General features: G+C 41.1%; 1 protein-coding gene across 2 annotated transcripts in view; it reads left to right on the forward strand.

The window, feature by feature from the left end:
* The window catches only part of CERS6 (ceramide synthase 6), a 136,082-nt gene that overhangs the window by 111,650 nt on the left and 7,960 nt on the right, over positions 1-16,472 (forward strand). For both annotated transcript variants that reach the window (XM_072874753.1, XM_072874754.1), the window contains one exon: positions 14,970-15,126. In XM_072874753.1, the coding sequence (XP_072730854.1) occupies positions 14,970-15,126 (157 nt within the window). The remainder of the gene's footprint in view (positions 1-14,969; positions 15,127-16,472) is intronic.

Consider the following 16,472-nt stretch of genomic DNA (forward strand, 5'->3'; position numbering starts at 1 on the left):
AGGTGGATGCTCAGTCTGACTGATGGAGCTCAGTCTGACTGATGGAGCTCAGTCTGACTGAGCAGCCAGACCCAGAGGGTGGTGATCAGTGATATGAAGTCTAGTTGGGGGCCAGTAACTAGCGGTGTACCGCAGGGGTTAATACTGAGTCCAGTCCCATTCAATATCTTCATTAATGATCTGGATGATGGGGCAGAGTTCACCCTCAGCAAGTTTGCTCATGTTCCAACCTGTGAGGAGCGGCTGGTACACCACAGGGTTGTGCTGCCATCCAGAGGGATGGAACCTCAACAGGCTGGAGAAATGGGCCAACAGGAACCTCATGAAGTTCAGCAAAGGGAAGTGCAAAGTCCTGCACCAGTATATGCTGGGGGCTGACCAGCTGGAAAGCAGCTTTGCACAAAAGGACCTGGGGGTCCTGGTGGACACCAAGCTGAACATGAGCCAGCAATGTGCCCTTGCGGCAAAGGCGGCTAATGGTATCCTGGGGCTGCAATAGGAGAGGTGTTGCTAGCAGATTGAGGAAGGTGATCCTTCCCCTCTACTCAGCACTGGTGAGGCCACACCTGGAGTACTGTGTCCAGTTCTGGGCTTCCCAGTACCGGAGAGATACAAAGCTACAGGAGAGAGTGCGGCAAATGGTCACTGAGATTGATTAAGGGACTGGAGCACCTCTCACATGAGGAAAGGCTGAGACAGGTGGGACTGTTTAGCATAGAGAATAGAAAGCTCAGGACGGATATTATCGATATATATAAATATATGAAGGGAGAGTGGAAAGAAGACTGAGCCAGGCTCTTTTCAGTGGTGCCCAGGGACAGAACCAGAGGCAATGAGCATGAACTGAAACACAGGAGGTTCCATCTCAACATCAGGAAACCTTTTTTCACTGTGAGGGTAACTGAGCACTGGCACAGGTTGCTCAGAGAGGTTGTGGAGTCTCCATCCTTGGAGATACTCAAAAGCTATATGGACATGGTCCTGGGCAGCCTGCTACAGGTGACCCAGGTTGAGCAGGGCAGTTAGACAGGATGATGTCCAGAGGTCCCTTGCAACCTCAGCCATTCTGTGATTCTGTGAGTTGCCTTATGTGTTTAGCTGTGACTCCAGCATTTAAACCTCACTTTGTATTATTTGAAATGACAAAGAAGGAACTGCTGACTTGAAACTTTCGTAATTCAAACACAAACTTTACCAGATCACTGCTATGTGCTTGCCTTGCTGAATAGTCAACAAAGAGCAGATTAATCTTGTCCAGAGTGCACGATTTTGAAGGAGGTCATTAGTCTTCATACATTTAACTAGAAGCAGCTGCCCAATATGCTTTTTCTCTTGAGACATCTGAAAATCAGCAAGGTCAAGATTTTCCCATCCTTTACATCCTTACTATGGTAGTCAAGTTTTGGAAAGTCCACTCTTTCAACCTGAAGTGTTTAAAATAACACTGTGTGTTTATAACTGGAACTGAAGCTGAGAAATTGGAGGTTCACGCTGTCTTGAGTGATTTCTGTGAAGTGTTGCAGCCAAGTGTCACACTGTGCAGGAAGCCCTTGCTAGGATTAGGTAAATTATAAATTAAAAATTGACATGGCTAGTGGGAATCAGGCATCATAGAGCTGAAGTCTGTGTAAGTGTCCCTAATACACACCTCATGCTGTCTCATGCTGTCCCAAAAGAGATTACCAGCACAGTGATAAGTTATCTAGCAAGTGTCAGAACTTGAGCCCTGCTTTACAGATGTGGTGTTTTGTGCTAGTGTTCTGGATGTGCCCGTCCGTTCCCATGCATGTTAGGTGACAGCAGCACTTCCATGCCACTTTAGATTGAACCTTGTCTGAATCCTGCTCTATAGAGTAGCACTGGACCAGTGTACTGAAAGCAGGGTAAAAATCAAAGTGGGTAGATCCGGGTAAGAGAGAAAGGGAGGAGGGCTGCACAGTAGCTTCTGTTGTTGATGTCGGCTCCCTTGGTACTGAGTATTGGGCTAATGAGGGCAGCAGGTTACAGCCATGGGTGAGATTTGCTGCTGGGATGGAAAAGATCAGCGTAGACTTTTGAAGGCAGTGAAGGCAGTGGGATTGTATATTACGGGACTGCAGCAGCCGACAGAGTGATGTGTGCTCCTCTGTGGTTACACTGGTGATCCCTCTGCCTCTCCTCTCCCTTAATCAATGAAAGAACACATTTATTTATTTGAATATGCAAATGGTTCAGTGTGATGTAGATGATCTTTGATTTTTAAGACCATCTTATTTCCAGACCAAAGCCTTGATATATGTACTCCTAATGGTTACCCTATTATAGGTTACACCTATAATTACAGAGCCCGGCAGCAGTTTCATAGTTTTCAGCTGTTCTGTGAGCATTGTGTGTGGGAGTCAGGGTTAGCAGGGATGAAGCATGCGACATATGAGCTTGTCTCTCTCAAATCCTTTTTCTCTATGAAGCAGCAATTCTAAATCTTCACCCCCATTAGCTTGCATGTCAGCAAAGATGAGTCATTGGAGTGGCAGCAGGCCAGGAAGCATAGTTTTGCTCTCCTTTGCTGAATATTCAAAATAGCAAAATTTGGTGCCTGATTAATATTACATAAATATGCAAATTTTTCTAGCATAAAAACTGAGAGGTATAAAACTGGGGTGCGTGTAATGTAAAAGGAAGACTGTAATTTATAAGAAAACTTCCCACACACAGGAAGGTGAATACCCAAGACAGGCTTCCAGAGATGTTGCTTATGAAGCACTGGCATGCTGTTGTGCTCCGGCTTTACACAAGTGCCATTTAATTTTGCATAAAGGTGCTAATAAAGAATTCAGAATGTATCAAATGCTGTTGTTTGAAGGTTGTTTAGCAGTGGGGCTAAGACAAAAGAAACTGGCAATTAGGTATATATTTAGCAGTCTTTCTGCAGGCATCTGGAGTTCATTTCAGCAATAATTCAAAAACCCCAGGACACTTTCTGCCTCCTGCTACTAAGTGAATGTAGGAGTAAAGCTGCTATTTTCACTGACAAGACATTTTGCTTGTGAAATTCTCTCACTTGCGCATAATCACTGTTCTAGCAAATTACAACATAAAACACAACTCTCCATGAGTCAGGGGGAACATGATGCCTTCTCAGGTGATACAGGATTGTAGGGAGAATGAAAGCAATCTCAAACCAGAGAATTGATATAAATTGTGTGAGCCCTTGGCTAGTCTAATCAGGCTGGGCAAAGGAGTTACCTCAAGCCTTTCTTTATTTCAGTAAGCCTTGCAATTCCTGTTCCCCAGGCCTCAAATGCTTGTTTTTGCTGTAGCTACATGGACATAATCGGCTCTGTTGATAAAGGAATGGTTTGCTTTCTGCTGTTGTTTTGTTTTTCTTTCAATATCCAGGAAGGGAAACTCCATGGGGTCGTAATATTTATTAATCATTTTTTGAGGTGTGCAGAGGACAAACAGGCATCTTCCATTCCAGGAGACATGAGTGAAGAGGGTGATGCACTGCATTTTCCAGTCTTTCTTTACTCATTGCTAGCTGCAGAGTTCATGTTGTGAGAACTGTGAAACTCCTCAAGTCTGGGCTGTACAGGAGACCCAAGACTACTCACTTTGCTTATTCTTCTGGAATACATGCTTTTTATGACAGTTTGAATAGTTTGACAGTTTTGGCAGTTTGAATAAATCTCCTAATGCCATGAAGAGTTTGGTATCTGAAACTGGTTTCATGGAGTGATCATGAACCAGGGTGTTCTAAGAGCTTCACTGGAAGAAAGGTGGTTGGTGTGGAGGGAGATACAAGGTTACTAAACCTGTTCATCATTTTAAAAAACAGCTTAAGGTAACTGCAGGCAAAGGTGTAACTTTTGGGTTTGAAAGAAGGAGAAGGCTTCCAGGAAAGCTAGGCTGATGTTTACCAGGTAAAGGCACCAAGCTGGGTAAATTCAGGTTCTTTCGAGTTGCTCTGACTAGTACTAGTATGCAGTTGGTTTTCACTACTTTTGATTATTTTTATAATTAGTTATATTTGTATGAGAAGTAGAAACACAGTGGGTTTCAGGGAGGTGTTGCTGACAAGTACTGCTGTCAAAAGGTGAGAAAGCTCAAACCTGTTGGCATTCATGCAACGTGTGAGGTCTCAGCATGCGCGTATTACATATATGCACTGACAAATGTAAAACCGTGGCTTAACTGTACAAATGTAAATGAAAGCCTGATTTAAGATGATTATAAAGAGCACAAGTCATGTTCTGCATGTGCTGTCCCCCAAATTCTCATCTAGGCAAATTTGGTATAATCCAGGTACTCTGTACGCCTTCCTGTCCTTGATCTCTTCAGACACTGTCAGTGCCCGGACTACTGTACCATGTTAAAAACTGTAAGGACAGACAGTCAACCACTTTGGTTAGTTGGTATGGTCTTGTTTAATGTCAGTAGGTATGTTTTAACTGGATCTTCCATTTGTGAGTCTGTTTGGAAAGGTTCTGTCAAAAAAAAGATGGCAAAAATAATTCTCACTGTTAGTGCATGTCTCCTCATAAACTGCGAAGTACAGTTGCTAAATGGGTTTTTTATGCCAACAAATCCTATATAAGCATGAGTCTTCCAGTCTTCAGAAGAACAACTTTGTTCCTTGTTATTCTTTCATTTTTAAAGCTCATGACAGTACACACAGTCTGGCTCATGGCTGATTTCTAATTGCCTTTTCATGGCGATGAGTATCTGCATGAACCAGACAAGCATGGCATGATCCTCGCCAAGTTAAAATTAACTTCTGTTCGCGATGGTGTGCTGTAATGAGCCCTAGTTACTTATTACCAGTCTTTCTCTGATCTCTACATGACTGACTGAATAGCTCTTCCTGAGTTTGATCACTGGTTGAACAATAGCATGGGATATAGCCATGCTGTTAATGCACACACTGGGTCTCCAAACAGTGATCCAGTATTGCCAGTTTGCACTGTTCTCTCTCCTTTCTTTTATCCTGGAATCAGCTTCTCTCTGAGGAAGATTGCAGCTTGAGTTACAAATAGGGCAGCGCAGAGCCTCCATGAGTAGCAGCTGCTGCAAAGATTTGCTGAACCTCTCTTTTTCCTAGCTTTGTTCTTTTTCTAGCTGATAGTGACTGTTTTCATGCAGCTCTTAACATTCAGGGAAGTTGAGTCGTCGTCTTTCATGCTGGTTTTCTTTCCTGGCGCTCTCCTGTTTGTGGAGCATGTGTATTGTGGGAAAGGCAGCGTGTGGACCCCGGCAGAGTCACCTTGCTTCATTCCTCTGAACACATTGGTAAAACAGAAAGCTCAAACCTAACCTTAAAAAGCATCCTGCTATGTCAAAGCAATACATAAGCACTAGTTAAAGCAAGAATCCTGGTCAGTTACTTGGCATGGTAAGAATTTAGGTAGCCAGATAAATCCCAACTGCCCAGACCTTCTCCAGACTCTGAGTGAACACAGTGTTTTGTGATGGTTTTAGTTACTCTCGCTGGATCCTGAAGTCAGTGAAAACCTTTCTAGCCTGGCTAGTATTTATATATAGAGCTGGACAAACATCTCTGATTGTTCTACAGTAAAATAACTTACTTTTTTATTAAGAAAATAAATCTCTTCTGACACTGTTTTGAGCTCATTTTGCTCAGAATATTGTCTAAACCAGAGCACAATCTAAGTTGTTTGTGGGTAGCAGATATTGAAGGAATAAATTATGATTTTGATCCAAGGTACTTGATTCCTGATGTTATTCATGCTGTCAGTGTGTCGATGCTGTAGAACTAACAAAAATTATCTAATGTGCTTATATTTCAGGCTGTTTGTAGTTTCAAGCAGGCAATTTATAACCCATCAGTTTATCAAGAGCATTTAATAAAGTTTTTGGCAAGCTAACTACAGTATATTTGAAAACTTCATAGACTTCAATTTATGGATTAAAAAGAAGGTATAATTAACTAAGTCTCCATAAATTTACTCACAACTCTTGTCTTAGCTCTTTAGCAGAGCATATATCATGTTGTCATCCCATCTGCTTTTGACAAAACTTTATCTGATGTTGTCCTTCCTAATGCCTGGTTATTTTATTTCCTCAAATTGTTTACAGCGCTTGTGAACTCAGGCCTCTGAGTGCTACATGAAGCAAAGCTGAAGTGTTTGGAGTGCCAGGTTAATACCGATCCAGCTATTTACAGGGAAGCTGTAAGAAATGGAAAGGTTACAGGTGTCATTCACCATTGTGGGTTTGCACTGTAAATAACAAGAAGTGGCATTTGCTCAGTGTTTCCATTTTGAAGATTTTCATGTGATCACAACAGGAAAAAATTATATAAAAAAGGATTTCATCAGACTTCCAAAGCTGATTCTTATCCTTATTTTTAGTTTATACAGACTGTACCCTGTGGCTGTAATACTGCTTTCTGTTGTCAAGGATAGGCTGTTCAATCAGTGTTCTCACTTTCCTTCTTTTATTATGAAATATGTCCTTTCTAAAACCTGTGCTCTGATTGAAAAAGGACAGAAACCATTGCTGTGGCACTTCTTTTGCTCAGAATTATTCTGATGAGTGTAAATATCTCAGGGGAAGGGAAACAGCATTGGTGTTTTTCTTGTGGCCAGGCACGTTAGCCACTTTTAAAACAGCTCAGCAAGGCATGGTGACTGGAGAGTATGGATGACCTGAGGAGGCTGAACTGAGGGTTGCTTCTGCCATGGTAATCTGCTTCCCATATAAGCTGCTTTGTAGTCAGCTGAAGTTCTCCTCTGAAGTTACATCACTTGCAGGAAGGAGGGGAGAAAAAAAGAGGCTGACCATGGGAATTTGAAGTTTTACTGGTTTTTTTCTGAGATACATGTGAGGAAACTTTGCCCCAAAATACATCTTTAAGAGTTGCCCATTCTGTGGAGGGGAGAGCTGTGCTGGTACGGTAGTACCACAGACAGACCCTACGAGTGCTGACAGTCTAGGTGGCTGTAGGTAGTTCGAGCATGCACAAACATTCTGCCTCTTGTCAACCCCTTTTCTCTTAGAGGCTGTATTGTAGCACCAGCGTTTGCTGTTAGCGGAGCATATTTCGTAGTGCTAGAGCTGATATAAAAGCGGAACAATGCTGCTGGTTCACTGTGAGCTGCTGATGTATGTGGGACATAAAAATCATAGCTGTACAAAAGCATGGGAGGATGACAGTTAACTTACCGGCTTGAAATAGTAAATGGCTTTTGAACACCATAATCAACAGCCGTGATGCAGCTAGAGTCTCATTAGTGCTCAGTTGGGAGGAGGTCATTGTGGCTAACCACTTTGGGAGAAACCCAGCAGCCAAGTAAGTGAGCACATTCTGTTGGTTTCGTCAGTGTTGCACGATGGCAGAGTTTGACCCATAATAGCTATGAAAGTAGAGTTCATTATTAAGAAACTTGAATTAAACTGAAAACTGTTTAAGGCTGATTTGCCAGACTTGGTGTGGAGGGAATTCTTATGATGCTTGTGGGGGCAAAGGTGCAGTTGATTGGGTTTTTGGTGTTGTTTTTTTTCCCTCCCCATCCACATCTTTTGGCATTTCTTCCACAACTGGACCATAATACTTGAATCATTTTTTTGAAAGATGAGTCCTTGGCAGACACTCTGCCAACACACTTCCTTGAGCTGCCTGATTTTTATGGATTTTAAAATGATCCCATTACTCTAGGGACAGGTTCTCAGGACTAGACCAATGAATCCAAAGTGTGTTACTCCTACTATTGATGGTATGTAAGCCACCTGAAAGACATTGGGTACCTGGCAGAGAACTGGCTGCAGCTGTTCTGTGATGTTTTGTGGGCTTTTGAACTAGGTCTGTTTAGTTCCTGCATTTACAGAAAGTTTGGGTAATCTTTTTCTCCTAAAATGTCTGCCATGGCATATAGCTAAACACAAGGCAGCGTGTCAGTGTGTGCTCCAAAAGCAAGAGGAAGAAATACTCCTTGAGCAGAGGTACTGCACTTATTTTTAGTCAACAGAAAGAGGCACAGGGAAGGCTTTTTTGTTCTCTGATACCCCGTTTTGCAAAGATTGGAAACTGGCCTCCTATAGTTGACAACAAATGCCTTTCCTATTTGGAGAATAACATAAACTCTAGGCAAATGGATCTTGATATGTATTCTCTGTTGCTCATATAAAAGTTTTATGTGTGCCTGGAGATTTTTAGATTTGGAAGTGTCATTCTTAGCATAATGTAGTTTCTCTGTGCCTGTGTTATAATCACAGGGCTTTACACAAGCATTTTGCCAGAACACATTACTGATATAACATTTTGCTGAGTATAATTACATTCTGCTAGGAAATTTGAATTCTCTCCATATCCTAATGTCGATTGAAAGACTCTCCTGAGATTTGAGCTTGGATTGTGAAGGTGTCTCTGACCTTTTATTCTTGTTTTTTTCTACCCACAAGAGTGGAAATACTATTATTCATACCAGTGGCTGCAAAATCAGTTAATGGGCAGTAACTGTTGATGAGAAGGAATTGAGCGAAGAGAAAAGCACAGCTGAACCCAGGACAGTGACAGCTTGATCAGAACGGTCTCTTTTACAGTACATCAAACATGAATAATTTCCTGCCTGTTCCATCATTTTAGTTAAGTAATTGGAAATCCTGTTGATCTACGCAGGGCTTAAAATAACACAGTCTCAGTGGCAGGGCTGTGATTTCTGCAAAGAGATATTGTTGCCGATTAGTATTAGAACAGGAGCCACCCATCTCTACAGCAGCTGAGCTTGTATTAGAACCATGTCAGGAAATCCTCTGATGTGGGCTGGTATGGGTCAGCAGAACTCCACGTGATGCTGAGCTCAGTGATAAAATTCAAGTGTGTGGATTTAATGTTGCTCTGAATACTGACTCGAGAGTTTATATATCCCTTCTGTTGCTGCATTTTGCAGAGATCTTTCATCAACTTACTGTCTAAAAGAAGAGGGTAATGAGCATCACCAATCAAAAAATCTGAGGAATCCGTCTGAGATGCTGTTGAAAGATCATCTCTCTCTCCCCCCCGTGCTTCCTTCCCTGTTTCATTGGTGCTGTGTGGGTGACTGGTTCATCTGACTCTTCTCAGTTCACAGTAGGTCTCTGCTGTCCCCCTCATATTTGCCATGCACGGATTAGTAGCATAAATCCTACTCTGGGGGACTGAAAACCTAAGAGACAGCAGTACCTGAACAGGGAAACCAGCTTGCTCTTCCACTCAGCAAGAACCAAGAAGCATCTGTTCAGAGCAGAACAGTGATATAGACACAGTCCTAACAGCAGCTGGCTGAGCTGAAACTTAGAAGAGGAAGAAGTTGGCAGTACAGCCCTTTATGTACTGGATTTGCTATAATTAAATATTTAGCTGTGCTTGAGAGCTCCAGGATATGCAAGTGCTATAGACCAAAGTTTCTTGAATTTAATGAGTATTTTGCATATCATTTCATACCCTTCTGAGCTAAAAAGTTTGGTAACTCATCTGAAGTCTCTCATGCACAAACATCTGTGTGTCAGGTCACCTGTTGTGCAAAGTTAGCTTAGCATTGTCATTATAAGTAGGACAGCCTGGGATAGGAAGTGCTATTAGATTTCAATCAAGGTCTAAATCCCGGAGATAAATCCTAACTACTGGTGAAATGTAGCTGATTTATCATCCTATGGCTGATCAACATGTGCACATACGTGTGCTTTCACTCTCCACTGCGTCTTCATTTATCTGTGAATCTCAGTGAATTTTTTTTTTTACCTGTCAGTTTTATGAGATCTTTTAAGCAAGTAGTCCATAGTTTTATAAACAAGATAATGAATTCTCCCAGCCTCTTTGTGTAGCAGACAATGTACCAATACCTTGTGCCCATCTTTAACAAAAAGTAAACTATGTAAAGACATCAGAAAATTTTTTTGATCACATAATAAGTTAACTGAACAGCTAAATCCAGAATTTAGGACTCCTGACTCTTTGTTCTCTGGTCTTGGTCACTTTTTACCATGTATAGTGGAGAATAAACTACTATGTTTTGGGACAAAAGTAAGTGCAATTGTTTATTTTTAGAGGAAAATTTCAAAAAAGCAGAAACTTTGAAGCATTGCTGGCAGTAGTATTGTTGGATTATTTGCACTAAATAGGATCTGAAGTTCATTAACACCCATCTAGATGTAATTATCTATTTGCTCTGTGATGAATGCAGTATTGAAGGATGTCCCAGTGCAGCTGGTTATGGTGCAATATAGAATACTGTTGTCTAATACACACTTGGTAAAGGAAATAGAGACATTTGTTCTGAATTATTTAGACAAGCTGGTATCATGTTTTGCTGTCCTTGGTTATACTTCGAGACTTCTGGCTATGGCACTGTGGTAACAACATGCCTTTCACTCAGCATGTTGCACATGCAGTATGTTGGTCACTGAACAGTGCTGCAGAAGTTAAGGCAATGTGCAGTAGCACTCATTTCAGCTGCACAGTTTCTGCTCCTGTTGGATGTGATAATAGTGCTCATCACCCTGCTATGCTTCATTCTGCAGAGCTTATCATGAATTTCGTGCCTGTCTGTAAGAATGCCTCCTCTTTCCACATGGCCTTCTTCCTCACTGCCTTTCATTCCTCTCAGGATCCTTTCAGAAACAAACATGGCACGTTTTTGCCAATTCTCAGACAAACATAAATAAGCATTTTACTCTTCCACCCATGCCTCTCTCCCTTTATCTCTCTTGCTTCATCTCCCTTTTCTTGTTCCATCCCTGGTGCAAGACAAGTGATCAACTTGCTAAGAATTAGTAACTGCTATCCAAGAACCTGGACTTGTGCCCACTAAGTTGAGGGGAGGAAGTGTAATTTCATCTGAGTCAGTGTATGGGCCTGTTGCTGATAGCCTCCCAAGTACTGCTTAGCTGGCTAGATAAAGAGTTAGATGGTAGAGGAAGAACCTGTGTTATTGTTGATGTGATGCAGCTGATTGTTTAGTAGTTGTTGAAAATGTGTTAATTGTATTCTGAGTGTTCAATTAGAGCGGTAGTACAGTAAGTACAGAATTACCTCTCCCAGTGGTTCAGATATTGTGGCAGCGTTCCTGGAAGTCTACCACAGATTTCTGTAAGAGTAGATTGGATCTTAAGTGGTGAATTTGTTTTCATTTGCCTTCATCAGCCACACTACATAATTCAAAATGCTAAACTGAGAGTTTCACACAGCCAGGTGCATAACCCTGCTTGGGATGTATTTAATGAGAAAAGAGAGAAGAATACCTTCCATGAGATTCTGTTGTTTTGTCCAGCTATCAAAATCTTTCAGGGCCTCAGAAAAATTGCTACAGTCCAAAACCTATTTTCAAAAGCAGAAGTTAACATTTTGTTTCAAATTGCAGAGACCTGAGAAATACTGACCAAAGTTTTCAGAGAGGTAGAGTACTTGCAGCTTAAAGTAATTTCTCCCTGTGAGATCAAGTCCAGCTGTGTCAAGTTAGATAGCCAAGAATCAAAGTTTCCACCATTCATTATGAAAAGCTGGGATTTAACCCTTAGAGAGCTTTGAAAAATTCCAGCAAGCATGTTTGCAGATTTAAGTGCCTGACTGCCTTTTTGAGTATTTGAACCTAAGATTTATTTGCATATACATTCCATGGGCACTTTCTCCTTCATGTAATGCATTCTCTTGCTGCTTTTTCCACTCCCTGTTATTTGTGTAGTTGGTTAAAATGCTTCCGTTTAATCCTTTCAGCAATGGAGTTGGTGGAAAGTTGTCTAACCTTTCTTCCCTCTCTCCCTTCCTTAGTCTCTACAAGGAGATTTTCTCTCTGTATTCTGCCCACTAACCTTATGATTTTTCCCCTGATTTCAGACTTTTGACATGAAATAATTTATTGATTTATTTGATTTATTCTGAGAGAGAAAGTTTATTTGCTTTCCTCCATTTTGTCTATAGTTTTCTGTATTTTTCATTTAGCTTCTGCTCAGCCCTACATGTTTAGACATAGCCTTAGCTCCATCTGCACACCTAGCCTGCACGTCAGGTCACTGACCCCTCTTAGCATTGCTGAGCAATGAGTGAGATCTTTTATGCAGCTTTAATGGAGAGTTCCAGTCCCGTCCTTGGTTTGCCAGGCATAAGCATGTTAGAAAGAGGTCTGCTTTTTCAATGAAGGCTTATTTCCCATATCTAATACACAGTAGATGAGTCATTTGCACAGTGAAACTGCTTTTGGAACTAGAAGCACTCTTTTTGGCCTTCCTTTCTTCCTGATATTTTGGACTTCTGCAAGAATGGACCATCTGCATCTGTAATGCTGCTTTTTTGCCTTGACTCCTATGGAAGTCCCCAGAGGTGAATTTGGTTCGGTGAATGAAAATATAAACAGAAACCTGTAGAAACTGCATTTACAATTCTGGAGCATATAAAATTTTAGACATAAAAGGCGACAGTTGGATGTAAACAATGGTAGCTTTACATACAGGAGTTGTTGATTTCAAGTTTGAATTTGATATGGTGGTTAGAACTGAAATAAGTACTGGTGAAGTAAAACCGTGCTGACTACAGCTGTGTTTTGACATGCATGAGAGCGTCCCCTTGAATTATAAAGTGGGGTATTGCTGTGCCCTGCAGAGCTACCATTGGCAGAACAAATTACACAAAGCTGGACTGAAGAGTTTTAGCTGACAGAAGCAATAATGTGACGGGGGTTTTGAAAACTGGAAAACAGTTTCTTTTTCTGATGTTCACTCCATAAACAGAAGACAGTGTAAAAACAGAGCTGTATAGTAAGGTTATAAAACATCTACTTTTCAATAAATTATGAAGCAAACGTGCAGTTTAGTGTAAGAAGGCAAAAATAAAAAAGTAGAAAATGTATTATTAAATGCCCTACAGTATTAAGGCCAGTGTATTAGAAATTACTGGTTGATTTTTGACCAATGCTGTTTATACACATAAATCATTACTACTAAATGTTGTATTCTGGGTTTGCTGTCTGTACATACTTCTTATTAATACTACTTGAGCTGATTTTTATGTTGTTGGAAAGGATTGTAGCAAATGGGATTGCTTATTAGGAAGCTGAGCCCAGTATCTCTAATTTTTCAAATGAGTTGTGCTGTTCTGAAGCCCTTACAGGACCTCAGTGACATCTCCTGCCTTCAGACAAAGCTGGTGCAGCCCAAGAGCTGTGCAGTCGTTTGCTTGATTAAATGTGCCATCTAGTGGCTAGCGGGTGATAGTTAATTTACAAAAAGAAAAAGAACATAAAGCCAATGGACTTTTTAATGCATTTTTACACCAGCAGGGAAAATGGATGGAGGTTGACAAATCCTTATATTGCCTTCTTTTTCTCCCCCTAATTAACAGGCATTCATAGATCATTATTTGTTTCCAAAAATGCCATTGTTTCTACTGTCTGTTGTCCACTCTCTGCTCTCGGGCTGTTTGCTGAGATCCAGATTGAAATCGTCTGCTATGGTGGAGTATTTGGGCAGAATAATCAGTGCTGTATTCACAAAGCTTCAGAAGTCATATTGTAACATCACTGTTACTGCTTGCATCTGAAATGTTGATTCTCAAAAACTTGGTTCAAATGCCTAGAACTGCCCGAATTTCATAGAATCATAGAATGGTTTGGGTTGGAAGGGACCTGCAACCCCACCCTCCTACCCCCCCCAATGAGCAGGGACATCTTCAACTAGATCGAGTTGCTCTGATTCAGCCTGACCTTGAATGTTTCCAAGGATGGGGCATCTACCACCTCTCTGGGCAACCGCTTCCAGTGTTTCACCACCCTCATCGTAAAAAATTTCTTCCTTATATCTTGTCTAAATCTACCCTCTTTTAGTTTAAAACCATTACCCCTTGTCCTATCGCAACAGGCCCTACAAAAAAGTCTGTCCCCATCTTTCTTATAAGCCCCCTTTAAGTATTGAAAGTCCACAATAAGGTGTCCCACCCCTTGCCACCCCCAAGTATCCCCATTGTCCACCTGTCCTTTGTGTAACTGCTAAACCTCACTCTTGCTTGTACATAAGTGGTGTGCAAATTGGATTTTGTACAAAAAATGGCCACTAGAGCTACCCAGTACCTTAGTGGTTAGTGCAGGCACCCAGGATGTTCAAGACCTAGGGTTAAGCCCTTTGACTGGTTGATTATTTTGACTTTGGATTCCTGTTGGTGCTGAGGTTTCCACTAAACAAGAGTTTATGTTGGGACACTCAGCCAAAGCACCCACATCCCCATTCTTAGAAAACCCCGTAAGAGGCTGAATCCTGCCACGCATGTGCCATTGTTTCACATGCCGCTGAAGTCTCACTTTAATTGAACGGTCTCAGACTGTTTTCAGTTCCACATAGCACATCACTCGTGTTGCTGATACCAAGAGGGCAAAGACATCCATACCTGTCTACGCTGAAACAAACCCATCAGCTTTGAGATTGGGTTTGGGGGAGAGGGCTTCAGATGGGAGTATGTAAGGGAGCATTGCCCAGCTCTTGATACAGGTTTGTGTCGTGTAACATGGGAGAGGTTGCAGCTCACTGTCACAGCCTGAGAACATGGTTTGAAGAACATGGTGCTGCATGTGGGTTGCACTGTAGTATAACAGTCTTCATCCTATGCTAATATGGGGGCACCAAAACCCTACTGGAGGCAGTTGAGATGGAAGAGCTTTATTTTAAAAAATTGAATAAAGTAGTCTTTGTTATTAATCAGGGAAGGAGTTACTTGAGACAACCAACACCTGCCAGCTTTATAAAAGAAGAGAACAAATGCACACTGAGGATCTTTGTTTTCTATGTGTGATGTTTGGAAAATGAAGTTAAACACTGAAAGCAACATTTTGATGTTGTATCTCTCTGGAGACACCTGTGTGATTCAGTTCCGGGTCACTATTACTCTGAGAACCAACTATCCATGTGGATCCCATCTAATCAAGCACTTGTCATCTTGAGTTAAAAAAGGGTTCTTTTAGATTGTTGGCTTAAGGAAAGTGTTACTATTTTTCTATCCCTTTCTCTTCTAGGATATTAAACACAACATTGTTTGAACTGTATGAAGCTCTGGGCAATTTTCCTGCCTTGTGGGTCTTCAACGTGCTGCTTGTGATTCTTCAAATTCTTCACTGTTTTTGGTCTTACCTAATCATAAAGGCAGCCTACAAAGCTATTTCAAAGGGCAAGGTAAGATGGCATGGTTCTGTTTCATGTTTAGGATTTTAACTTTTTCAGTATCAACACAGCGTCACTGACTTTTTGGTTACTTTTTCTTTCTAATCCATAACGTTACTGAAGACACACGTTGTTTTATATAAACTGTTCTTTCCTTTCATGGAAACTTTTTTCCACTCCTCCTAACAAATGTCAGATTAGTTAATATACTCTTGGTAGTAATTGTATTTATATGTGCTTCCACACTTCTTTTTTATAATCTGGTACACTGAACCAAACTACATTAGGGAAATTGGATTAAAAAAAAAAAACAAAAACAAGCAAACTGCTTTCTTGGGGCTGCCAGTTCTGTTTTTTCTTTTTTATAGTAGTTGTTAGCAAAGTGTTCATTTCCCAACTGGTAGTGATAGTAACAATAATACAAATTGAAATTCTGCTGCCTTTGCTAGTGGCGAAGTTACAAATCACAGCCTCTTTTGGGTTTTGGTATTAATGAGGTTCTGTGAAGAGCTATGTACTTTCTTTCTAGGATTCCCACAGCAAGACCATTTGGGATAAAATTTAGTGTCTTTCTGCCATTGTTATATTTGACAGGAAGATATAATTCACAGAAATGCTAGCCCCATTACACTTGCTGTGCAGTTACGGTGCTCACATTTAGATGATAGAACTAGCGCTTACAGATCATGTAAAGTACAGGGCATTTTGCCCTTAAAGAGTAGAGCGCATGAGTAAATGTTTTAGACGTGTGACCGCCCCTGAAGTGAAGGGAATTGTTCTGCAGAAAACTGCTTTCTATGAATGTACTGGAGAGCTCAGCCTTTCACTGGACGGAGCCCAGAATCTGCCACTCGCTCTGTATGAAAGACAGTGCATTCATGAACTGTATTTTGCCTGGAAGCCACCCTTCAATCTCCTCTGCTTTTAGCGATTAGTAGCCTCAGCTGTCCTGTCTGAATTACACCAGTGACTTCAAAAGAGTGCTTCATACTCTTTCTTATGCTGCTTGTTTATCCTTTCCCTTGTGCTGTGCTGGAAGGCTGGGAAGTGGAACCCCTTGCATGTAAGTTTCTTTAAATATACTATGCAAAAGATTTGTTCTGTGCAATACTGGTATTTGTGGGGGTTTTTTTAATTTGTAGTTTCTGCTTGGTACTTTTATCCGTTGTTTGTGTTTATGTATTTACATGAAGGCTATCTTTAAAGGGCGTTTTTACTTCTTGCCTGTGCATTGCCTGATACCATTCAAGCCCACTTCTATCTGTAGTATCTGGGTGCTATTATGTTACAACCTTTTTTACACATACACATCAGCAGGATAAGCAGCTGCTCTGTCACCATTCAGGAAGCATACTTGA

Source organism: Ciconia boyciana, chromosome 10 (assembly GCF_034638445.1).
Source record: "Ciconia boyciana chromosome 10, ASM3463844v1, whole genome shotgun sequence".
Taxonomy (NCBI): Eukaryota; Metazoa; Chordata; class Aves; order Ciconiiformes; family Ciconiidae; genus Ciconia; species Ciconia boyciana.